Source organism: Strix aluco, chromosome 1 (assembly GCF_031877795.1).
Source record: "Strix aluco isolate bStrAlu1 chromosome 1, bStrAlu1.hap1, whole genome shotgun sequence".
Taxonomy (NCBI): Eukaryota; Metazoa; Chordata; class Aves; order Strigiformes; family Strigidae; genus Strix; species Strix aluco.
This window is the reverse complement of record NC_133931.1, coordinates 67344121-67367834: the sequence shown is the minus strand read 5'-3', so window position 1 is coordinate 67367834 and position 23714 is coordinate 67344121. Positions and strand designations below refer to the sequence as shown.

The 23714-nt window shown below is 39.8% G+C and overlaps 1 protein-coding gene across 1 annotated transcript in view; it reads right to left on the bottom strand.

Annotated features, from left to right (window-relative positions):
• Nucleotides 1-23714, bottom strand: part of AHRR (aryl hydrocarbon receptor repressor) — a 66371-nt gene that overhangs the window by 22720 nt on the left and 19937 nt on the right. Inside the window, exon 3 of the mRNA XM_074847887.1 lies at nucleotides 3935-4035. Coding sequence (XP_074703988.1) covers nucleotides 3935-4035 — 101 coding nt within the window. The remainder of the gene's footprint in view (nucleotides 1-3934; nucleotides 4036-23714) is intronic.

Genomic DNA, 23714 nt, shown 5'->3' with positions numbered 1-23714 from the left:
ATTATAAGGGCTGCACCACCAAAATTAACTTTCACTGTTTTTCTCCACTTCTGAAGACAGACATGATTTTGAAGAAGTTCTTTTTTTTTTTTAAATAAAAAACCATATGTCTGTGATTTTAAGACATTTTTTAAGATGCCAGGCATCTGACAGTCTTTGTCTAAAAATTTAAATAAGTAAGCCTGTCCAGATCCCTTTGTAGAGCCTTTCTACCCTCAAGCAGATCAACACTCCCACCCAACTTGGTGTTGTCTGCAAAATTACTGAGGCTGCACTCAATACCCTCATCCAGATTATTGATAAAGATATTAAACAGAATGTACAGTGTCACTGAATAAGAAATACCAGGATAGTATGATGACTCGCATCTTCAGTGCAGCCATAAAGAAAAATATGAGACAAAACCACAGAAATGTGGTTCTTGTGCCCTGAAGTCTTAAGAGTAGAGGACTCATGAAAATCTCTCTGTGAACTGGGCAAGAGAGTGGCTTGGAACATCCTGAAAACAACGTGGACCTTCCCTGAAAGAGTGTGAGCTGCTGGTGAGCACAGAAATGACAAAACAGGCCAGGTCTGGCCTTTATCAGTATTCATCAGTGAGGTGGGGCATGACAGAACCAGGCAGTCTTACTCCATTAGCATCTGTTTGAGAGCTGCCTGGATCATACAGATTTCTTTTAATTTTTGTGATATTTTGGATATAAAACACTATTTTCACACCTGAAAAGAATTATGTCCAGCACATCTGGAGATAGAGATACCATAAATCCTATGCTGCAGCCTACAATAGTGAAATACAAGATCAAGAGACATAACAAAGAAGGAAAGAAAGCTCATCAACACATCTCCTTCAGCCTCAAGAGATGAGACAGAAAGCTGAACATCAGTAATTCTTCCCTAATGAGCAGAAAAACTGCAGGAGCAAGTGTGATCAATAAAGTCCAAGTGACAGTTTTAGCAGGGTGCTGCTTAGTATATGGGTGATGATCACACAAGAAGCAGTGTCAGTGGTGATGACGGGGCCACTGACTTGCTGCATGTCATTGAGAAATCAAGTCCAGATAGGGCCTCCCTCTCAGCAACAAACATTTAATTCTTCTGATAGGATAGTATGAAAATTACATATGCATTTGGGATGGAGAATTACCTGCGCATCAGTGTAGACTCTGAGTCTGGACTTGAGACTGTGAGTGCAGCCTCGCTGGGAGGAAGACTAGGAGGTGGCTAACAGCCATGAGATGATTATTGCAATCAAAGCTATTGCCTAGATACCCACTAGTGATTCATTCTTATTTTTCCAAGTCACCATTTTATTGTGTTTCTCCACCCCATCACCCCATAAATTCTATCTGGATTTATTGACTGCCAATACAATTTATTTTCCCACTTTTCTGGTTATGGGTGTGGCCCAGTGTGCCTTAAGTATTCAGTAACAGGCTTCAGAAACTGAATGTGGCCCTTTTCTGCCAGAGGGCATGTGGCACAAGGGTTGCAATACCACCTGTCTTGGAAAATATTTTGAAAGTGCAAAGTTAAAAATCATTACTACAGTCAAACAGTTGAAGTCTGAAGTTTCCAAGGAGAGCAAAACTTGCAAGAATGGGATATACTCAAAAAGACCATTAATAAAATTGGACTTTCGTTCTTAGAGCTCTGTCTGTCTTCCCTCCAAAGGGAAACAAAGATGGCAAGAAAAGACTTTCTTATCCAGAAGAAGTGATCTTAAAACACTGGAAGAAATTATTTATTTAGATACCTGCTGTGCTCCACTAAAAAGTCTTTGATAAACTGGTATCATTGTTTATTCTGTTATTGCTGATGAAAGCTATTTGATTATAGCTGTAAAAAATCTCTATAAAATCTTAAATAAAAACCACATGTTGTGGCAGAGGCCTTTAGAAATAAAAAACATTTTAAACATACTTTGTAGACAGCCTAATTCCATTGTTTTCTTTCAAGCTGAAAGGGGACATACTGCATTGTTCCAAGACTTGAGAGTCACAGATACATTATTTACCAGTAATTAGGGTTCTTCTTATTCCATATTTCTATCTATACATAGAGCACAGTGATCATACCCACTAGGAAAAAAAACATGCAATTATCCCTGGTTTTCCATTGCACTCAGGGACAGTATCATTCACACATATTTTGGCGATTCAGATTATTCTGGTTTGTATTATATAAAGCATCCAGGAGAGGTTGCACAGTGCAGGGTAGTGTCACAAGAAGGAAACTGGCTTTTGACAGCTGAAAAATATCTTTTGAGACCCAATAAAGTGGCCAGATTCACAAATAGGTATACAAAGCACAGCAACCACCAGCAAGACTGTTTGCTTCTCCTTGGAAGGAATCACAAATGTGACTATTTAGTCAAAGCTCCACAGTCCCTAATAACCGACATGGCAAATTTTGTTGAACAACAGAAGCTCCCCCACTTTTCTTTACATGCCATGGCCACTGAATGAGCATCCAAGCCAAACTCAGTCCCTAGGAAATATTTCTGATAAGCCCTAAGGAAAATTCACCCTCTTATTCTAGATCATACAGGCCCATAAATGAAGCGCAGTGAATACATTCATATTAACATGCACTTAATCATCCAGTTAATGATCCACATTAAGTATGATCCAGGATAAAATATCTCCCATATATTCAAAAGGAAGGTGACTCCTATATACCCTGTAGTAAGCCGACCATTAGCATATTCAGTAATATTAGTCTCTTGTAACCTACCTGAAATTATGTATCAGGGTTCTCTCTGTGTGCTTGTAGCAGTAGGGCTACTGTTTGAAGATCCTTAATGATTATAACTTGTGGGCATGTAATATACACCCAACAAAACATAGACTAAATATAGGAGAGCCTCATTAAAAATTAAAAACTCATCATATTTATCATTTATTGTACGCCTGTGCTCCCTATTCATTGAGAATGGAAATGATTGCAAATACCTGACAGCCAAACATCTCATTCTGTCCCTAGCACTAACTAATCAGATGCCTATGCGTTACTTGCTTTGAAATACAAAATTAAAATCTTCTAAAGTATCGAGAGGAAGGAAACCAGGGTGCCAGTTTCCATTCTCTAGACATGAACAACTTATGATATTGGATCCCATGATAAAATGTCTTTTTTTCTTTAATAGTATACAGCGCTTATTTGCTAGAAGCTACTATTTAATTTACATTTACATGTATCTCAGAGCTGTCATTAAAACACAATTTTTATACCATGAATATTATCCTATCCAAAACAACTATACATATGTAGTCTTAATCACATAGGAATTTCCAAGGACCTCAGTGTATAAAAGGCATTATTACATCATGTGTTTGAAATGCAGATGTATCTGGGATGGACCGCTGTGCTCTAGCTGGTTCAGTAGTTTACAGCAGTATTAATTCTTCCTCCAGATTAATGGATCCAGCTTTTACTAACAGTATGGCCCCTTTATGCTGCTCTGCCAATATAAAGTCATCCTAAAGGGGATAAAAATACATAGAGGGAATAACTTCTGCACACATGGCTTCCCTCAGAGCACAGAATTGAGGAAGTGTGATACATTAAAATATCCCAGAATAATCTCATCTCAGATCAGAAACCAGGCAAGCTCCTGTTGGCACCCTCAAAATATGGGCCAAGTAAAAAAACTTCTGCTGTCACTCCAAGTGAAAAAGAACTGTGAACTGGCCCACTGGAGTTCACTGGCAATTCTGAGGATGTAAGGGTGCAAGGTACAACTGCCTAAACAAAGACTGACTGGAACTACAACTGCCAGTTTTGCTCTTGCAAGAAGCACTCACAAGCGTGATTCTTGAATGACTCACACCAAGACTGACCATTTGTTCAAAGTTGCTACACAGCATTAACCCGAATACACCATCAAACTGAATAAATTAAAGCCAGAAAAGACTGAATTTTTTTCACTCACTTCTAGTAGAAGTCCACCTTCTTGTACAGCAGTCTTGTTAGATACATTGTCTTCTTTTACTGTTTGGCCAACTTGCTTCTTAAAGTGCTTTTCTTGAATGGCTGTTGGAAAGAGTTATCAATTTAGAAATCATAATGATTAGGGCCACTAAACTAAAATTCTTATTTAGGCACTTAACATCCATTGATTTAATTGGGAGTTACTGTCTTTGTGGTCTGGATCTCAGTTACTGATAACTTTCTTTTGCTGCGAGGGAGATAGATACATATTTGGCAGCCCAGATGGTTTTTATATGAAATATCTATCACATTTTTTATTGGACATATTTTTTCCATTAGTGTACTCTACATAAAGCAACAACCAAAACCCACAGGAAAGAAACAGAAGAAAGTTAGCAAGTTGTTTTGTTTATAAAAATATGTATTATGACAATATAAAGAAATGCCTATATAGCTCAGAAGACAAGGGACTGAAATAAGTTTCTTATTTTCATTGCTGACCTTCTTGGCATCAGATTATTTTCAGTCTCACTTTACCCTATTCACTTCTACGAGTCTGAGCCTGACTCTAAGATTCAAGGGAATGTTCTTAAACTGTTTCATTTTTAAACAGAGGCTTAAAGTTTGTTTTTAGCAGGTCATTTACTACATGTAATTCATGAAAATCTCTCACTATAGATTAAAACTGCATGTATTTTTCCTAATAATAATGAAAACCTTCATGGGAGTCAAAACTGGTGAGTGCTCTTCCCAGACATCGGTTATAATTGCTTGATCTGAAATATCTTAGAATACTCAGATTAAAGTCTTCATATCGATACATCCCACAGAAAAATCCCTGAAATACAATCCCATTTCTGGGGATAATGAAAGAATTTCTGAGAAGGCTGACACCACTTGATACATTGGGCTTCTGCATCATCTGGGGAGTATGACCCAAACCTGTCTTTATCATTTGCTCAGCAAAAATTAAGGAGTCAGCTTCACTCTTACAGCACTATCCCAGAGATGGGTGATACAAATATCCCTGCAGCGAACAGAGATTCAGTTTTTTGTTTGTTCTCCTTTCCAAAATAAGAGAGAAGAGCATACCAGTGAGATTAGCTGGGACATTTGATACACATTGTCCCTTCCAGCTCAAGAAGAGCTGGAGCAACCACAGCCAGAGATGGTTAATAATCCAAAAAAAAAGAAGGGTTGAGATGGACAGGAATAGTTTATACCAAATCAGAATAAGGAGACAGCCAGCAAGCCCCTAATTCTCCTGAGCTTGTTGCTAAAAGCCATGACAATGGGATTTAGATTTTTAGTAAGACACCAAATTAAGAAAAAGGTCTACATTTTTAAATGGCTTGAATAATATTTGTTGCAAATGACGGAGGATATGATCTAAATGGAGTCACTTCCTTTCCAAAGGACTGTGCAAGAGCCCCTTATCAATTTAACAGCCTAGTGAGGGACTCTTGCAAGATACATCAGCATTTTACAACAGATAATAACAATGCAGAATCACACTGACTGAATATTTGTGATGGTTTTTAGTTTACATTGTAAATATTTGCCGCCAGTGATAATGTCGGTCATTACCCCAAAGCAATCATCTCAAATGTATAATTAGATGTAATAAAACCATCCCCTGGGCATGGGAAAACACATCAGGAAAATCCCAAGCTGCCTAAAACAGATCCCTACCCACATTTTCCAGCCCAAACAATTCTGTGATTTCAGACTTGTAAGCTAGGCTGCTATGAACAGGATATAGAGTCTTCAATCTGCATTTTCATTTTGGTATAGCTTTTGAACTAATTGGAAAAGGTTGCACTTTTTTCCCCCTGATCAGCCAAGCCTTCTGCTACGCCTATCCATAAGAACAGACATATGGACACTTGTGAGAATAGTTTTTAAAAGCCCAGCCCCTATTCCAATGGCCTTTTCCAGAGTCTCCCCCCTCAGAAAATATGCTTTTGTAATTACTGACACGGTGGTTTTCAGTCTTTGTGCAGGTTAAAGGACAGACAGGGAGGGGTGAGAGGAAATGAAGGTTTATTTTTTTGATGCGCTCTTTTGGCGTTGTGAAAATTCCACCAGTTCAAACTTCATCGTTAGTGGAAACTATTATTTTACCCGGCTGAGCGGGCCAGAGCTCCCTGCCTGTTTGTTAGCCTTCAGGCTCACACAAACACAGCAGCAGAAGCAGAAGAGATGTTTGTTCCACAGCTCGTCTGGCTACTATAAATTCCATCTCCAAATGGAAAGTATTTTAATGTTATTTTGCCGGCTAGAGTTACCCGTATGTTAGGCCACACACATCCGTTTCATAACATACCCTACTCACTGGCCTGTATGCAAGGAGACCCATTGCACCATCAAAGACGAATGACACCCTTCATGCCAAGAAGCAAGAGCTCCTCAGAGACAGGGATGTTTGTTCCTCGCACCTGAGGCAGCAGAGCTGTCACTCACTGTTCACTCTTGTTCTGCCTCCCTGAGCTGGAAATGCTTGATTAATTCACCCAGGGCTTGGATGATCCCGCAGTGACAGCTCAGAAGGGGTACTGCTACTCGTACTACTGCCTGTCACCTGGAGAAAGCAGATCAAGAAAGGCAGAAAACCACATAGATCCCCAAAATGAATGAGGAGGAGGAAAAGCAAGACGTGACAGGGTGAGAACGGAAAATTGCAAGATGTTATCTGACTAGGCAGAAAAATCGGGAAAAGAAAACAGAGCAGCCTAACAATATCCCTGTCACCACCAAGAATTGAGAGGGAGAACTGAAGGAAAGTAAGTATTGGTTGTGACGGGTGGCTTGATAGCAAAGGCTCTGATGTCAAGACAGCTGCAATTAGGCTTAGACATTACATAAAATGGTGGCCCTCTGGAGCAACGGTGAAGCCTACGATGATGAAAACAAATGAAAGATTGGAGAATGCAGGAGTACTGTCTCTAGTAGGCATGGAAGAGCAAACTGTGGAAAGATAAAAAATAACAAACAGCAGAGGATGACTCAGTGACCTGAGGGAAAAACTGGCTGCTGGTGTTCCCATATATCAAGAATGGGGCAAGAAAAAAACTGATATTGCAGGCAGTCTGATGAATGTTGCTGGCTGTAAAATAAATGGAAAGTTTTAGCTTTATGGAGCCTTGGACTGCTTTCCATTGGGAGAGGCAACTCCAGACTAGATTGTCAGCAATTCAGCATAGAGCGCTCACCTACTAGGTTCAAAACTGGCAAACTGAAGAGATGGGTAGAAGGAACATCAGAGACCTTTTTCTGAGCACAATTTATCTAGCCTGCACTTCCAGAACACAAAATAAAACAGAAGATGGAGCTGTTCTGCCAAAGAAGATGAATGAGCATATTGATACCATAGGGTGATAAATACAAGATACACATGTACCAGGACTGACAGTTTTGCAAGGTCATGCGATCTAGTAAGCATGGTGCAGTCCCAGGCAACGTTAAAAGACCACAAGTTTGGAAATGCTGGGTCCTACAGAAGGACTGCACTGTGGAAGCATACAGGGCAGGGGGGAAGAGGGCTAGGAGAAGGAAGAGAAGGGAGAGAAAATGAAGAAAAATGCCCAATGTGATTTCCTGAAGGAAAGGTCAGAGATCTGACAACATTGTTCCAATTTCTGATCTGAAAACGGTAGAAGGAGTGGAAACCAAAAAATAATGTACTGTTAGAATTGACAGTTAATTAATGAAGAAAATAAAATCCACAAAAGGGATCCTAAGTTTGGCTGAAGGAGTATGAGACTGTCTCAGACAGTGCTGCTGAGCCTTTCACAGCTGCACTGTCTCTCCCCAGAACACTGTAAAAACCTGAGACCTCTTCTGGGCCTCCAGTTCTGATATGAGCATCGCTATCTGCATTTGCAAACCCCTTGGCTTGAAAACCAAATCTGGAATATTGTAAAGAGAAAAGTTGCCTGACACTTTAAAGTCTATAGAAGCACTATGAAACCAGCCATTCCCTTTCCCCCAGAAATAACGTAACATTTATTCATTGCAGAATACTCTTTATTTCAGAGGAATGGAAATTTCAGGACTCTCATAAAACTGTACTTTTTAAACCCATGGGATTACATTCTCCAGAGTGTTTCTGTACCTCTCTTCTCGCACGAGCACAACCTTCTTTCTTCAGAAAATAATTAGCAAAATTACATCCCAAGCTAAGCTCTGTAACAAACTAATGTATGAACAAACTGTACCCCAGTTGCCCCAGGGGCCTTGCACTGCTAAGACTACCTGCATCAAAGCACCAGCACAAGTGAGAAATGAGCAGTGAAGGGATGCTGTTTCTTATCTGAACACTTTGCCTGGGTTCATTTGAAGTATAAGAAGGGGAAAATACTGTCTTCTTCAGCCTTGGTGTGATGCAGGCATATCAGTTTCAAGCCTTTCTATGAGGAGTACCTGTGAGACCATTTCTCTCCAGTGATCCCCAGGGGATAAATTGTTTCTTAAAATAGGCAGATGAAAATACCTGAATCTAGCTTGCGGGTTCAGAGAGACTGCTTTATGCATACAAGCCTTACTTTTGGTAACTGTTACTTGAAAGGAAGTGAAAACAGGGTCTTTCTTCCTGGATCTTCTAGCTGCAGGAAGAATCAGCTATGCGTGTTACCCTGAATGCTAAGAAAACAAAACAAAACAACTAGGAAACACTCGGTATGAGCAATCCTGCTTAACAAACCTACAACCATGAATTGAAATGGTCTGTTTCCTCTTGCTGCATTACAGAGAACACTGAGTGACAATAAGGACAGGGCTCATTAGATGCACAGTGAAATTAAACAATATACAACATAAAGGATGGTTATTATACATTGTCAAACAATATGGAAAGGGATGTTTGCACTCTGAAATGCCACAACATACAGGTTGCACAAACGCTTTGGGAAAGAAATCAGCACCAAAATGCACCCTCTGACTAAAAGATTTATGGTGCTCAGTCCTGTTGTGGAGGCTACCAGAACACCAGATGAAATTATGCTAGCAATAATGCAAAGTTTTTCTTCCCAACTTAGTGGTTTTCTCAGTCTGCTTCTTCTTAAGAGATGCTTTGAAATCTGACTGCCCTTTGAAGTTTCTCGAGTACAGTATGACATTTATTTAAGGTACAAACTGTTTGCTTTCCAGATCCCGTCCCCTCTTTCTTTCAGAACCTCTTTTCCTCTTTCCCAGTGAGCCTCATCCATTTTTCCCCGTGTGCAAGAGGGGCATCAAAGAGATGCCACCGCTCGGCAGCCCTCCTCTCCCCGCGGTCCTTGCACAGGCTGGTGGGGCCACCTCGCCTCCCTGAGACCCCAGCCCGTGCCCCCCCAGTCCAGAGGAGCCCTTTTGAAGGGGAGGCGAGGGGGAGGAGAAGTCCCTGCTGCGGAGGAGGCAGACTGCTGACTAACCCCAGCCCCGCTGTCACGCAACCCTCGCCGCCTGTCAATCTCCCGGCGGCTCTGACAGGGGCCTGGCGCCCGTTCAAACCCTTGCGTGCGAGCAGACGAGCCGCATTACCCTATGAAGTATTTCATAATAACAACAGCTGTTAAATATTGATGACTCCTGGCAAGCGCTGAATGCTTTTTGAGAAGGTTAAGCCTTCGTGTAATGGAACCTAATTCCTCATTATATACTGTATCAGATATCTGGAAGTTGCCTAAAAAAAGCAAAGGGGCTTAAAGGAAAGGATCAGAAAATAACTCTCGTGCAGCAGGGACAGAGGAGAAAACCCACAGTCTGAGAGGTGAGGAGTGTTTCCGCGAAGCCAAATCCTTTTGCAAACAGTAAAAAATGCTGCCAGAGCGATCATCAAAATGGTTGGGTTTGCTATATTCCACTGGAAGGTTTTGTGTTTTCAGAAATTACTGCAGATGAGATAAACTTTCTAAAACAGCGATCCAGCTGCCACTGCTGTCTATGTGTGTAAGAGTACACATGGAAATTACTTCTATAGAAAAACAGAAAAGAGGGAGAAAGCTCGCATTCCTGTAGTTTTTCTACATCAGCCCTGACAGATCTGGCTCATTAGAAGATTTAGTGGTGATTGGACAAGATATTAAGGATGAGATCTCAGAGAGGGTTCCCAGCAGGTGAGAAAGGGAGAAGGGCGAGCCTCTTGCCATGGGCAAGTCCTGATATGCTGTCCTCCAGTTCCCAGAATAAATTCCCCCTCTTCCTCATGCTGCCCTCTAAAATCCATCAGTCTTATCTTCTCCCTCTTGACCTAACTGTTGAGCAAGGTTGTGTCAGGAAGTGAATCAGTTCAGGGTAGAAGGTCATGCTGGACAGACTGAGTCTTTGGGATGGAGCTGGAGCTGGCATGATGCCAGGGCAGGCAGTACTGGGGAGTCCAGCAAAAAGGCAGCATCAGAGTCAGGGTGCAGCTGACAGAGAAGAAACACAAACCAAGGAGTTCTTGGGGTGGTGACAAAATCAGGGTATTTTTTTTCTTGCATGTGAGAAAGAGGTCTGTGTGCCTTTAGGGAATACAATTTAGATGAGGCAAGCTGAGAAGCTGAAAACAATTACCTGCTCGTGTTCAGTTGTGGTGCAAGGAGTTCTGTGAGGCTTTAGGAAAGTATTTTACCTGTGGGGAACCCAGGCGTATTGTTGAGTTGGGATAGGGAATCATGGAAACTTAGGAAGTTGTAGGTTGGAAGTGACCTTTGAAGGTCTTATCTGGTCTACTCCACCCTGACAGAAACAGAGCTAACTTCAGTTAGACAGGTTGCACATGGTTTTTGTTGAGTATCCCCAATAATGGGCATTTCACATTCCCTCCAGGAAAACTTTCATTGTTTAATTACAAACAGGATTCATTTTGTAAGGTGAGAGCTGCTTATGCATTAGGGTAAGTTCTGGACAGAACTTCCTGTTGCCACAATTCTTGGTCTGTAAAATATGTAGAATAATTTAAGAAATGCTGAGAATGGTTAAGTGGCTGTTATGAAAAGTGTGTGCATATGGAGAATGTGTGAATTAAGTTATTAGCTAATCTTATAATGTTTTCTCATGGTTTATCCTATCTGTATCTGACACAACTGGCTCACAAGAAACCACACCTGTATGTCATGATTTTATGCCATCTGGGACTGTAACATGTCCCTTACCCCATCATTTCTGAGGGATCATAGATCCAAAGAAAACTGTGCCTCCATGCGAAACTGAATTGTGTGCTAACTATACAAGCAAAGGGCTCACATTTTGTCTCTGCAGCTTACTGTTAAAACCTTTCTCTCTTCAGATGACTCAACAGATGATCTCCCCAACAGACAACCCCACACTGAGCAAACAAGATATTTTAGAGATCTATTTGCACCACTGTGAGTAAATATTTGAGTTATTAGTTGGTCTAGTAGACTACATTGACTATAAGACTGCCAAAGACATGCAGTCCTCCTAAATTATCCCAAGATATAAGACTTATCCCAAGTAATTGCTTTCCATTTCATCTTCATAATTTTATTTGATTACCTACTACTTTAAAAATTATGATTTGATGATGGGAACATATTGATTTATAGGTTCAGTTCTGGGGCCTTAATTTTATCCCTGTATTATTCCATTCTTAGTTTAATTAAATTGTAATACATTAGCTTGTCTGACTGTGTATTTGCTTGCACACCCTTTTGAATAAATCCATAAAAGGTAAATCCAAACAGGTTATTCTGTCAAACTACAAAATGGATCTCAAGCTGAGTTATCAGCAACCTCGAGTAAGAAATCTGTAAAACACTTTCAAATCAATACCCACATGCATTGTAAAAATTAAGTTGATTCCAAGAAATTCCTTGCCCCTTAAGTCATGAGCTTGTCAACTACATGTCCATTAATCAGAATCAAGATCTACAGCATAAATTTGGTGTAGAAAAAAATAAATTTAAGAGAACTATTCTGTATTTAGAAAACTTGCTTAACATTGGTTAGTTCCAGAGTTAAGGACCTCAGAATGTACAATCAATGTAGTTTTATGTTTGTTTTACTCTAGTTTTCGTTTTCCTCTGTACTACACTCTGAAACACTGCATATTAAGCCCATGTAGAGCGATTCCGACTTCACCAAACTAATCCACATTAGCTTTATGTGTCGTGCAGTGTGTTCTGACCTGCGACATCCTGATTTCTTGAGTGGGATCTCAGCAAATCCCACCGATCATGATATACATACATATTCAGAGGAATAGCACAGCAGGACACATTGATTCTAGGATCTATGGAGCAGATGGCCTATCAAAACAACTTGCAGACTTTTCCAGTTCTTCCAAGCATCCTTCATGATGGCTTGTCGGCTGAATAGCTCTTCATCTTTTCCCTTGTCCAGATATTTTAAAAAATCTGTACAGGGAAAAATAAAATTTACGTTCTCTATATCCTCTGAATTCACAGCACTTTGTCTATCCATGGCTCAAGAATGTAGTCCTCTTTTGATATGGCTCATATTATTTCATTGTCCTGAGGCCATTTTGTCACTGGCTTGATTCTCCCAATGAAAATAATACAGCAACGGACATTGGGGTCCACAGCAGAGGCAGCTGCCCTTTGAGGAGAGGCTAAAATGGCTGTAACTGTTTACTGAGGAGAGAAGGTTGAGGAGAGATGTAACAGAGGTTTACAAAATTGTAAAGGCAATGGATAAACTGAATGCAGAACTGCTGTTCACCCAACCCCACAATATGCGGACAGTGAAGTGCTCAACAACACCAGTACAAGAATGCTTTAAAACAGATAAAAGAAAGCAATTTTGGATATACGAATACCAGACTAGATGGACCACTGGTGTGACACAGTAGTGTATTTCTTATGTTGTTATATTCTCACTGCAATGTCATGACCTTGTCCATGAAATCTGTTGCAGACAGAAAATAAACAACAGATAAACAAGAGCAGAATCTGTGGATGTGAAACAAAGTATATCACAGAAGCGACAATAAGAAAAATCGGAACCTTATGAGAAGGCCTGTGTGTGACTAAATTTAAGCATATGATGACAGACCAGCTTGTGACTAATCAATGCATTTTAAAAAAAAGAAAAATTTCTTTTAGGATAAACAGCCTATTGAAATGAATTTGAGTCTGAAATATTTTTCAGAAACATAAGTAATGAGACCAAGATCCACTTTTACTGAAAAGACAGCTAAGAAAAAAGCTATGTGGGTTCATAAGTAAACAACTACAGTCTACTGGAATCTTCCCCAGTTTAAAAAAGGAGATTGTAAGAATCACATCTTACAGAAGAAATGCAATGAAGTCCTGATAACAGATTTATCTTGAGAATATCAGAACATTTTTAGTCTTTATTAGCTGCAGAAGATGTGCACCATTTTACCCTCTTCAATTTAGATCTGCAGTTTAGAACATTCAGTAAATCAGACCCTGAAGAATGAAATCAAATCAAAGACCAACCGTGAAAATAAATGCAGCTAGGAAAGTGTATGAGAGAGCATCTCTCCTTCTTCCTGATTAAATCAACCTGACAATGACTGACTTATGTGAGATTTACATGATCTTTGCTTGCCTTTTTGGATTTGATAACCTCTTTTCCAGGCTTGTGTTTCAAACAAACTATCTCCTGAGCTTCCACTCTTCAATTTCTACTGCTTTTATAACATTTCTGTCCCTTTATAATTTCATTTGCACCACTCTGCGTGGAAAGGCACAGACTAAATTCATACCTGCTAGTTCCAAGAGGGAATTTAAGTCAGCATCTCTTAGAAGAGAGTTGAAAGAGCATGTGTCAGTAGACCAGTATATCACCCAAGAGACTGTTTAAAAATAGCCAGAGCACACGATCTGGAGAGGATAAAGGAAACCTTTAAGATGAAATAAACATTGCATCTAAAATATTCACACCGAGACCTTAGTGCACAGGATGTGCATATGTTACCCAGAAAACCAAATCTGTCTTCATCAGTTTCAGAGTTAGAAATATCGTAAGAGCAGTTCCTTAATATCTGCTTTATATAGCAGCCATACTGTATCTGATACTAAAGGCAAAGAAACAGCCACATTTGCTTTCCAGTGTACTTTAAATAAGCAAACACACTTGACAGGATAAATGAAAGAATCTCCACCTTTGAGTCAGATAGATATCACAGCACACTGCTGTACAATCACCAATAAATACACACACCCCACAGAACACGGTACTCTCTTTCTAAGGGAGAGCTACTTTGCTTTGGTCTTTTCTGCTTTCTGTGGAGACTGCCATGATGAGATTGACTGTATGAAGAGCTGCCTTGAGAGGTTAAATGAACCTAATGAGCTGTGGGAAAAATATGCCCAAGAGGAGGTCCTTGAGCTTTGGCTTTTCTACTTCAGGAAGTAAAAGAACGTGCCGAGACAAGATACAGGCACATGAAACATCAGGAACAGTATCTAAAAGTTTAAAAAAAAATCTTCAGAATCAGTTTTCAGGATCATTTTAAAACACTGAACTATATTCCAGAATTTTTTAGAATGCTGAAGAAAAACAGTAACATGAAAATCTTACCCAAAAGCTCAGAAGTACAAGTCAACACCAGAAGTCAAAAATTGAACTACCAGAACCCTAAATTGATAATGTTACTATCCCTGGATATGTTTAATGTGTTTTCATACACATTAATTTTTCAATTATGCATTTAAAGACTAGTCCTGAAAAGCTATCCAAACAGATGGACCTTGCTCCCAACTGGAATCCCTTGCAAGTCAGAGGGCCTGCAGTAAAGACATTATGGTTTGTTCAAAAATAAATTGCTTTGCAGAACAGGAACCTTCTGCAGAATTAGAAAATGCATGAACATGATGTGTTCAATTACTACAAGAACCTTCATTTTTCACTTCCTCACAACTGTTTTGCTTTGTCTTTTTTCACAGCCAGGTTCCATGCTCAGAAAAAGATCCCAAGCAGACCCTAAGCAGGCCAGTGGTGGGCTTACATGTTCTCTCCACCTTGGCATGAGAGAAATTGAATTTTTGAAAAACGCCACAGTCCCTAGGTCAACAACCAGAATTAGGACCTTCAAAATTTCTAAACATAATGAAAAATAATATCTTTTAAAAAGGCAGGAAGAGTAATACCTGAAAGCTCTAAGAATGTAAATTGTGGCCCTGCTTTGATTTGCTCTTCAGCTTTTAAAAACAGAGACTACTTAGATATAGTGATAAAATTATAAGGCGACCACAGAGTTCTTATCAGACTAGTCCCATGTGAAGACAAGGAACAACCAAACAACGTTCTGTATTTCAGAAACAAAGTTCTAGTTAATAAAATATAACCTTTTCTCCAGTTTCAACTCTTCTGCCTATGTGTCATTGACTTGAACAGGCAAGTCTGACTCCTGTGAAGGTGCCTACTACCTTGACTCATTGCAAGCTGCCAAAGAAAAAATGAGTATTCGTTATAGAATAAGGACTGGAAACTTGTCTTCCACTCATGAAACATAAGGGGTTGTGGCCTCAGCTTTCAAGGCAATTATAGTTAATTACAGCTTTCACCAAGTGATCGATACTAGGTGAATAGTATGTACGAAGAGAATTATGATACATAAATTACTTCGAGTGCTTCTTATTCTGTCAAGGTCTTCTGGATGAAAACTGGTCATTTCTTACCTGCTGACTCATCAGATCTGTTTTACACTCATTATGTGACATAAACATCAGTTTATACTGGTTTTTCATCAGTTATAATATGATCCTCATTGGGTACGCACTGTGACTTGTTGCCAGAGTCAGTTCAATAACCACTGAAACAAAACTTTTTAGAGCTATGCTAAGGAAAATAGGAATAGGTTTAAGGCAGAAAATGAACATATCAAATTGCAAAAAGCAAAAGCAAAGATGCTTTTGCACATATTCTTAAAAAATGTGAACATTAACTGGACAAAATGTATACTCTAGACTTTGTTTTAAGCTGAGTATTTTTCAGAGGAATCATTAAAGACTTAGTCTATGAATGCTGCATCCAAAAGAGGAACATTTTTTCTCCTGCCAGGGCAGATTTGCAGGGAGGAGGCTCATTTCTGCCTTGCTGGTCTGGCAGGCAGCAGAGCTCTATTCCTCTGATCAAGAGATCACTTTCATAACCACTTTTCTGAGGTCACAAATGAGTCTGCTGCAGTCACGCAACCCTTCGCCTACCAGAGCTTACTATAACAATACAGGTTCATGGAAACCTTTTAAAGAGGCAGCCCATCCTTACGACCCACACAGATATAAGGCACACACATGTTATCGCATGGGCTTCCCCCAAACATGTGATGGGACTATTTTATTTCAGTTAGATCAGGCAAGAAATATATAGCTTGGAGTTTTATCTGGATGAAGTCATGTTGCCTGAGCAGAATTAAATAAAAAGTTAAGATAAATAGCTCTACAATTCTTTTAAACTATACTGGCACCTTTTTCAAATATTTATTCAGCCCGTTCCTTTTTATTATCTTAAAAGTCCATGTCTGCCAACCATGTGCTACTGTGAATTATGCTAATTAAGATATTTAAAAGCCACAGTAAGCAGTCAAACAAACTTTAGATTCAATAAACATCAGATATGATTTCCCTGAATTAAACACTGCCCTGCTGCAGTGTTAGTAACACCCACAGTACAGAAATGGAAGTCAGGAAATGGGCTTACTATCGAAAATTTATTCTGAATACTTTGAAAATACAAGTACTAGTTAGAGCTTGTTTCTAGGACAGAAAAGCTTACTTTATATTTTAGCTGACAATGTCCCAGAAATGACCAACATACGAATCTGTTGTATGGACATGCCTTGTAGGTAGTAGCTAGAATGGCCTTTGGGTGATGGAGGGCAGATGGGAATTTAAAGCAAAAAGTTTAAAATATTTGTCCTCTTATGGTAAGTCAACTCTACCCAATGAAGGAAGGCTTTGGCCTATTTTCACAAGCAGCGCTTTGAAAGCAACCGTTGTTGTTCCATCATGAATTATTTGCACTAATTACCTGAAATAAAGTTTTCAAAAGCTGTTAAATTGCTTTGGAGCCTACACTTTAAAAAATGAAGTTGGATGTATTGCTCATTGGCATTTTATGAGGATTAGTATACAGACACATTTCATTTAAAGGCAACACAAACAGGCTTGCCCAGACCAGCTTCATAATCCAGTTTAAATAAGTAACAATAGTAATGAGGGCACAGCATTAAGCCCATTGAGGACTCACAGTGTGGGCCAAGATGATTCATTTGCATACTGTCCCGCAAGTTCATTGCTATTATTAGCCATGCTAGCCAGGTGAAAGCTTGTTCAGGTGCACCCACACATGCTATAGACAGCTTGAGTGACTCTGGACATGCACCCACAGGCCTTGAAGTGCCCTTGGCTTCATCCAAAGTGATATTCAGGCTTGACCTTGATGTGTATCTTCACCCAGCTCATCAGTGGGAGAGGTCCCCTCCCACCCACACTGCAGTTTGCCATTTACACAAAAGATGATCTCCGGGTCTAGCTTTGATATGAAATTAATGACACCCCAAAATCAGCCTCATCTCTGCTCCAGGTCTCACCTATATTTATGGAGGGGAATTAGGCTGGAAACTGGATGGGGGATTGTGAGGTTACTGCTGGTAGACACTGGCACACTCGCTGTCAGAGACTGGCATGCTCACATCGTGGATGGGAAGTCAGGGCGGCAAGGCAGGCTCAACCTCAGACGTCAAGTATCATCACAGTTTCTCAGCTCGGACAAAGTGCTGATGGAGATGATGAGACAGAGATGCTGATCTATAAAGGGAGAGTGTTGACAGCCTCCAGAGTGACCTCAGGGGTAACAGTACCACTGCACACAAGGCTGCAGGCATTTTTGAACATAGGCCATAGTTTTAAAGATTTCTGAAACTCCTGAAGATGTTGCCCTGAGTCTTATGTTGCTGATTTGTGCTCACTACAACAACTTCCCACGGTAATGAAAAATATACAAGATCAACTCCTGCCTAAAAAAAGAAATGTGACTTTGTCCCTCTTTATGAAATTTGGTTAAACCACAAGTTAATCTAAAGTGAAAGAGCATTGGATACTAATGCACGTATTTAATTAACACAACAATTTTTCTTTTCTAGTTATGGAAAGAGATACATGAGAATACTGTTGTGCTACTTTACCTTTACAAACAAATTATACTGTAATTCTGAAGTCAGTGAAAAAAAATCATTGGTAACAGCAGGAATGAGTTTACATATGGTTATTTCAGGGTAAACAGCTGCTAGAATACTTGCTGCTCAGCTCTGTACTGCATGGCAGTCTATCCACAGAGCTGGTACCCAAAGAGTCTTGCCTTACTGTGAATCCTTTTTATATTCCTTATTATATGAAAATAAAATATTTGCAATCTTGTTGGAAGAATATGACCTCTTCTACTCAAAAACAGTGTGGTCAATTGCTCCATTTTCTAAGGAGATGCAAGAAGGCGTCTAATCATGTGCCGAAGGGCCTTTGGATCTGCAATTCTAGAGAAAGAATTGGTCAATAATTTAGTATAGTGAAATCAGGATAAACAATGACCTCCGATACACCGGTTTCCAAATAATTACTGCAAGCTTTCCTCATTCCCTCCACAGCTCTAAAAACTTGCACCTGACAGTCAAAGATTTGTACCTCACCTATATATATATAAGGGAACATGCAGACAGTAATTTGGATTAGCTGCAAATCTGCCTTTACATTATTTTTTTAGTCCTTTTGTGAAGTTTATTTAATTTGAAAATTATCCAGAGAAATGTAATCCAGCTCACTTATGCTCCAACTAATAATCAAAAATCAAACTATTTCAATTAGTGTAATATAAATCATTATTTAATAAATAAATTTACTTTAAATAGCTACCAAGAGGTATTCGTTCATTAGAAATAAGTTTAAGTACTGTGAGAAATTACAGTAATTACAATCAAGCTTTAAGGATTTCTGAGTAACTCAGTTACAAAAATTATAGCAAGCATGCTCAAAAAAAAGTCTCTACTCTCAGCCTCTTCCTGCTGCCCCAACACCATGTACATACTTGTTGCTCAGCTACCTTTCTACCATGGTCCAGTGCTTTCCAGATAGCCTTTGTCTGGAAGTGGAAGAAAAAAGTGTTCTGTTACTGCAACATAAATGAAGTTCTAGCTTGGCTGCTGAAGGATACCTGGCACTATCCAAGTAAAAGGCAGATTTAAAGAAGACAGCAAATAGTGCAGCTGCAGAAATTAGTTTAAAGCAGGTTGTTGTGACTGAGCCTTCCACATGTGGTGGTCAGTACAACCTGCCCTAGCATGGCAGAGCCTTTGTGCAACATGCAGGACGAGAAAAGGATCTGGAGTGCCTAACTGTAGCGCCCCAGCCAAGGCAACGCAGCCGGGAGTTGCTGGAGTCAAGGCAGGATTGGACAGGCTGGGAACGGGGCAGCTGGAACATTCTTATGCCTGATGTATTTTCCACTGCCCAGATGTTCCCCAGTTGACATGAGCTGTGAGACACTGGATGAGCCAGTCCCGGAGGGTGTTCTGACCCCTGGGAAGCACTAAAGAGGCCCAGGCCTGCCCGGCATCGAGGAGGCACAAAGGTATTTTGAAGCTCTGATCGCCTCTCCTCCCACTCGGTTCCTGTGCCAAGCTCGGCTGTGGTACGGGAACTCTGCTGTGGCGCAAGATTCATTTTGTACATTAACCCAATGAGCTAAAATACCATCTGAGACCAACATGTAGTTAATTGCTGTGAGAACAAAACTTTGAATTTCCTGACCTATTCAAAGTTTGAATTTCCCATTAACTCCACACTCCCATACAAACAGATGGTATACAGGGTGTAGTTTCAAAACTCCCTGCATCGGAGCATATACAACGAGAACAAGACGAGCTGAATTGCACACCCCTGGAAACCTGCTCTTTATATGCAGAATGGTAAACTTCTAAATAAATCCATTAACGTACTCAAGCGGCACCCTCTTCGGCGCAGATAGTCCTGGCTGAAACTCTTATGCCAAAGCTATCCCTGCCATGGGGAGCTGGAAAAGCACTGGTTAGCAGAGCTGACTCATCAGCTGACTAGCCCACATCAGCCACAAAGGACCGAGAATGCTGGTGGTGGCATGAAGCGTGTGGGTGGGAGCAAGGAATAAGCAATCATCTGGCAGCCTAATGCAGTAGGGAGGGTTGACAACAATTCATTATTTATTCCCCCCTCCCGCCCTAAGGCTTCATCCCTCTGCTGTAGTGATTCTCATCATCTTGACGCTGTGGTAGGGCTCTGTGTAGGGGAGGGAATGAAAGGTACATCCCCTCCCTGTGGCCCATGCAATGAAAGCATCAGCAGGCTATCTGAGCTCACCACACCCAGACCACATAGGGCAAAAGGCCTCATGGAGGAGAATGGAAAAGAAGTTTGCCTGGTCCTTTCACCCAACAGGAGATGAGAACAATGTCTTACTAGTAAAAAAAAGAGCGCATAGCTTTCCCACTAAAGTCAGTCTGTTAGTAGAGAGAAGAGATGGAGATCCAGTTCTGGAATGGCAGAAAGCAGATGTAAGAAAAAGCTCTTAGGGACGAAGCAAGAAATACAGGGAAAAGGGAGAATGTTGTAGCAAAGGTGGGAAATTGGGGGAAAGAACTTCTATGGAGAAAACAAGAAAATCTACAGATGAGGCAGATGCAAAAAAGAAGAGCGTTTAAAAAGAGGTGAGGTGGGTTATCTCTAGAAAGGCTGCTAGAGAAAAAGAGGTGGAAAACAGTTCTCAAAGATTTCAGAAGAAAACAGATTAACAAACTAGACACACTGAAATGGGAAGGAAAGTCACCAAGGTAAACAGCAAAAGCTCATACAGGAAAAATCAAGTTGGCAGATTTAATTAAAAGCTTGACATGAAAGTACACTGATAAAATCCCCCAAATTGTTCACATGTATCCCATTATCTCCATGTAGATCTGAGTTCACTTTCCAGTGTTCTTTCCCTCCAGCAGCCTGCTACCACTGTGAATCTGGCTGCAATATGGCTAGCTGGTCCCCCACTGACCTAGCACGAAACACTCTCCAGTCAAATTACTGGAGCGGTGAAGGTGTGAGCTCACCCCTCCCAGGCTTCAAACCTTTTCAATGGCATTTTTGCTTTGATTCCTAAAAATACATTTAACTTTAGGCAACGCAGTTTTCAAAACACTGGGCCAGATTTTGAAGGCCTGGCTTGTATTACTCCACTAATTCAAAAGTTAAGCAAAACATAATAAGGCATTAAGGACTTGACCAGTTTCTTTGTGTTTCTTCCCCAACCAGACCTGTTGTTTTCTGAGAGGCTTTTTGCCCAAATTTTACCTACTGTAGGTCTTTCTTGGCAGATTGCCTCAGTGGGAAGGGGATTAGGTTTCTCACTATTCTCTTCATCCTTGGAAACTTTCTATTATGTTTCACAGTCTTCACTCCAGGCATTTCAGGGCACATGAATATATAGCTTAAAAGTCTTCCCCAACATGTTTTTCACATGCTACTTGCTGTATGTATCATTTGGCAAGAGAGTGATGTATAGTCACAAAATTGTAGTTTGACATTGCAGCTTTTCTCTAGCTGGAGAAACCATTCCACTTTATTTCCTGAACTAAAACTAAGCTAGTTGAATATTATCTTCAGAGATTCAGAAGATGCAATATCTGCTGAAGCTAGAATATCTGAGGTAAGCACGCTGACCCCTGTCTGGAGATTGTGACTTGACTTGACTTGGCTAGATAAAGACAACAAAAAATAAACTCCTCCTTTCTAAATGACCTCTTGGAACTTAGTGCCCCTGCAGTGTAAGTGCAAGGGGCACGTCCTCTGTCCAGAAACTGACCTCTCCTCCCACCTCATTCTGCCAGCAGTGACTATCTCAGTCACAATATTAGTCTGGCTCACAAGAAAGAACTCTTCTCTTAAACAGGTGTATAGAGCTATATTGCTAGGTTTTAATTATTCCACAGTTCTTACGATTGTGAAGAAGTGTTGAAAACAATCAATTCCTGTTGAACACACAGTAATTTGAGAGGACTCTGCACCTTGCATGACTTGTTTTGAGAAGTACAGCCTTTTTTCTATATGCAGCGATGTAGATTAAGACATTAAAAAGTATGAAAAGAAGAAATGTAATTCCATTTTTCTCCACTTACTCTCTTAGCCCTCATAATAACCTATTGGAATATTTTCCACATAAATCCTTACATTCATCAGTTCAAGATGTATTATCTAGGTTAGATTATTCCTCCTCTCAAGAAATGTTTTCATAAAGTATTATTTATTGGGTCATTTGATGGCACAACATAATACTAACTCACGGAAGATAGCATTTTCTGTACAGATGTTGAAACACTCAGGGGAATATATAAGATTAATATAAGGTGACATATGTTTTGCAACCATACAATTAGTAAAGTGGTTATGAAGTTGATAATGGACTAGAAAAAGAAAACTTAAAATATGTTGGGTTTTGATTCAGATCTGATCTTTGCTTGTTTTCAGTCCTCCTCTCAACTTCTTTCAGCTGTTTCCAATATGTAAGAATCCAATTCATGTTGCTGGTTCAGAGGTAAATGGGAATAGCAGACACTGTGTTTATTATAACAAAAAACTACAGGCAGAGATTTACTTCCTATATATACCTTCAACTTGATACATTCCATGCAGATATAAAAAAGGAATGCATTGAGGGTATTTCAATGGAATTTTAGGGACACAGTAAATTCATGTGATACGTGTTTGGCAGGACTGTTATATAGCATCAGACTTTCACAAAAGAAATGACGAGCTTCTTTGAAGGAACTTTTAAAGTCTGCTTGCAACTTCTCTTAGTAAGCATTTAATTTAGTTTATTGATATGCATTCTGCTTCCACTTCTACTCATATAGATGTCAAGATTTTAGAAAATTTGTCAGTTGCATTATCTACATGATTGCACCAAAAATTAAAATCAAATTAAAACTGGATTTATAAAGGGAAATCTGCTGTGCCTCATCTAAAAAAGTTATTTCATTTCATGGTGGGGAACATTCAGAGCACTGACGAATATGTTACTGCTACATTAGATAGAGAAGAAAAGCATCTGTGTTAGTCACTTGGGATTTTCTTTCCAATAACATCAAAAAGACACTAGACCAAACACAATTAAATGAAAACAAGCCCTTTAGAGTAATCCATTGAGCCAAACTGTAGGACTAATCATATAGCAAAATGAGATAAGCTTTGCAGAAACCAGCTCCCATCTCATGTTTTATGATTTCCAAACATCTAGTCACAGCTTAGAAAGACAGGTGTCTTGCACAGATTCAGCCATATAAATCATGTGATAAATCATAAACTTTTGGGTTTGACTAAATCATCAATTTATTTATTTACTTTCATACTTCTATAAACCTCCCAGCCATCTGTAGCTCTCCTTATATCTAAGAAGATTTTTGTGCAGGAGGAATTGGTGGGTGACCCGGACATGATTTCAGGAAGGACATTTCATCCATAAAGGGAAATGTGAAGAAAATGAACGATGGCTGTAGGAGAAAGAGTCCAAGCTATGGAAAGAGGAGAGAGGGATGATAAGAATAAAGACTTGATAGGCAAAGATTATTATTAGAATTATATAGCCTTAATAGGAAAAAGTCAGGCATAGACTTGATCATAAAGGTGGCAGAGCAAGTTGCTCATTCAGAGAAATGGACAGAAAAGAGAAATTATTAGCTATGATTTCTGTGGAGCACAAATACCAGTGATGTCAGGAAGGGGTCTGCGATACAGAGGTTACATAATGAGGAGGATACAAGATTCTTCGGACAGTCTCTTCATCATGTTCAGAAAGGA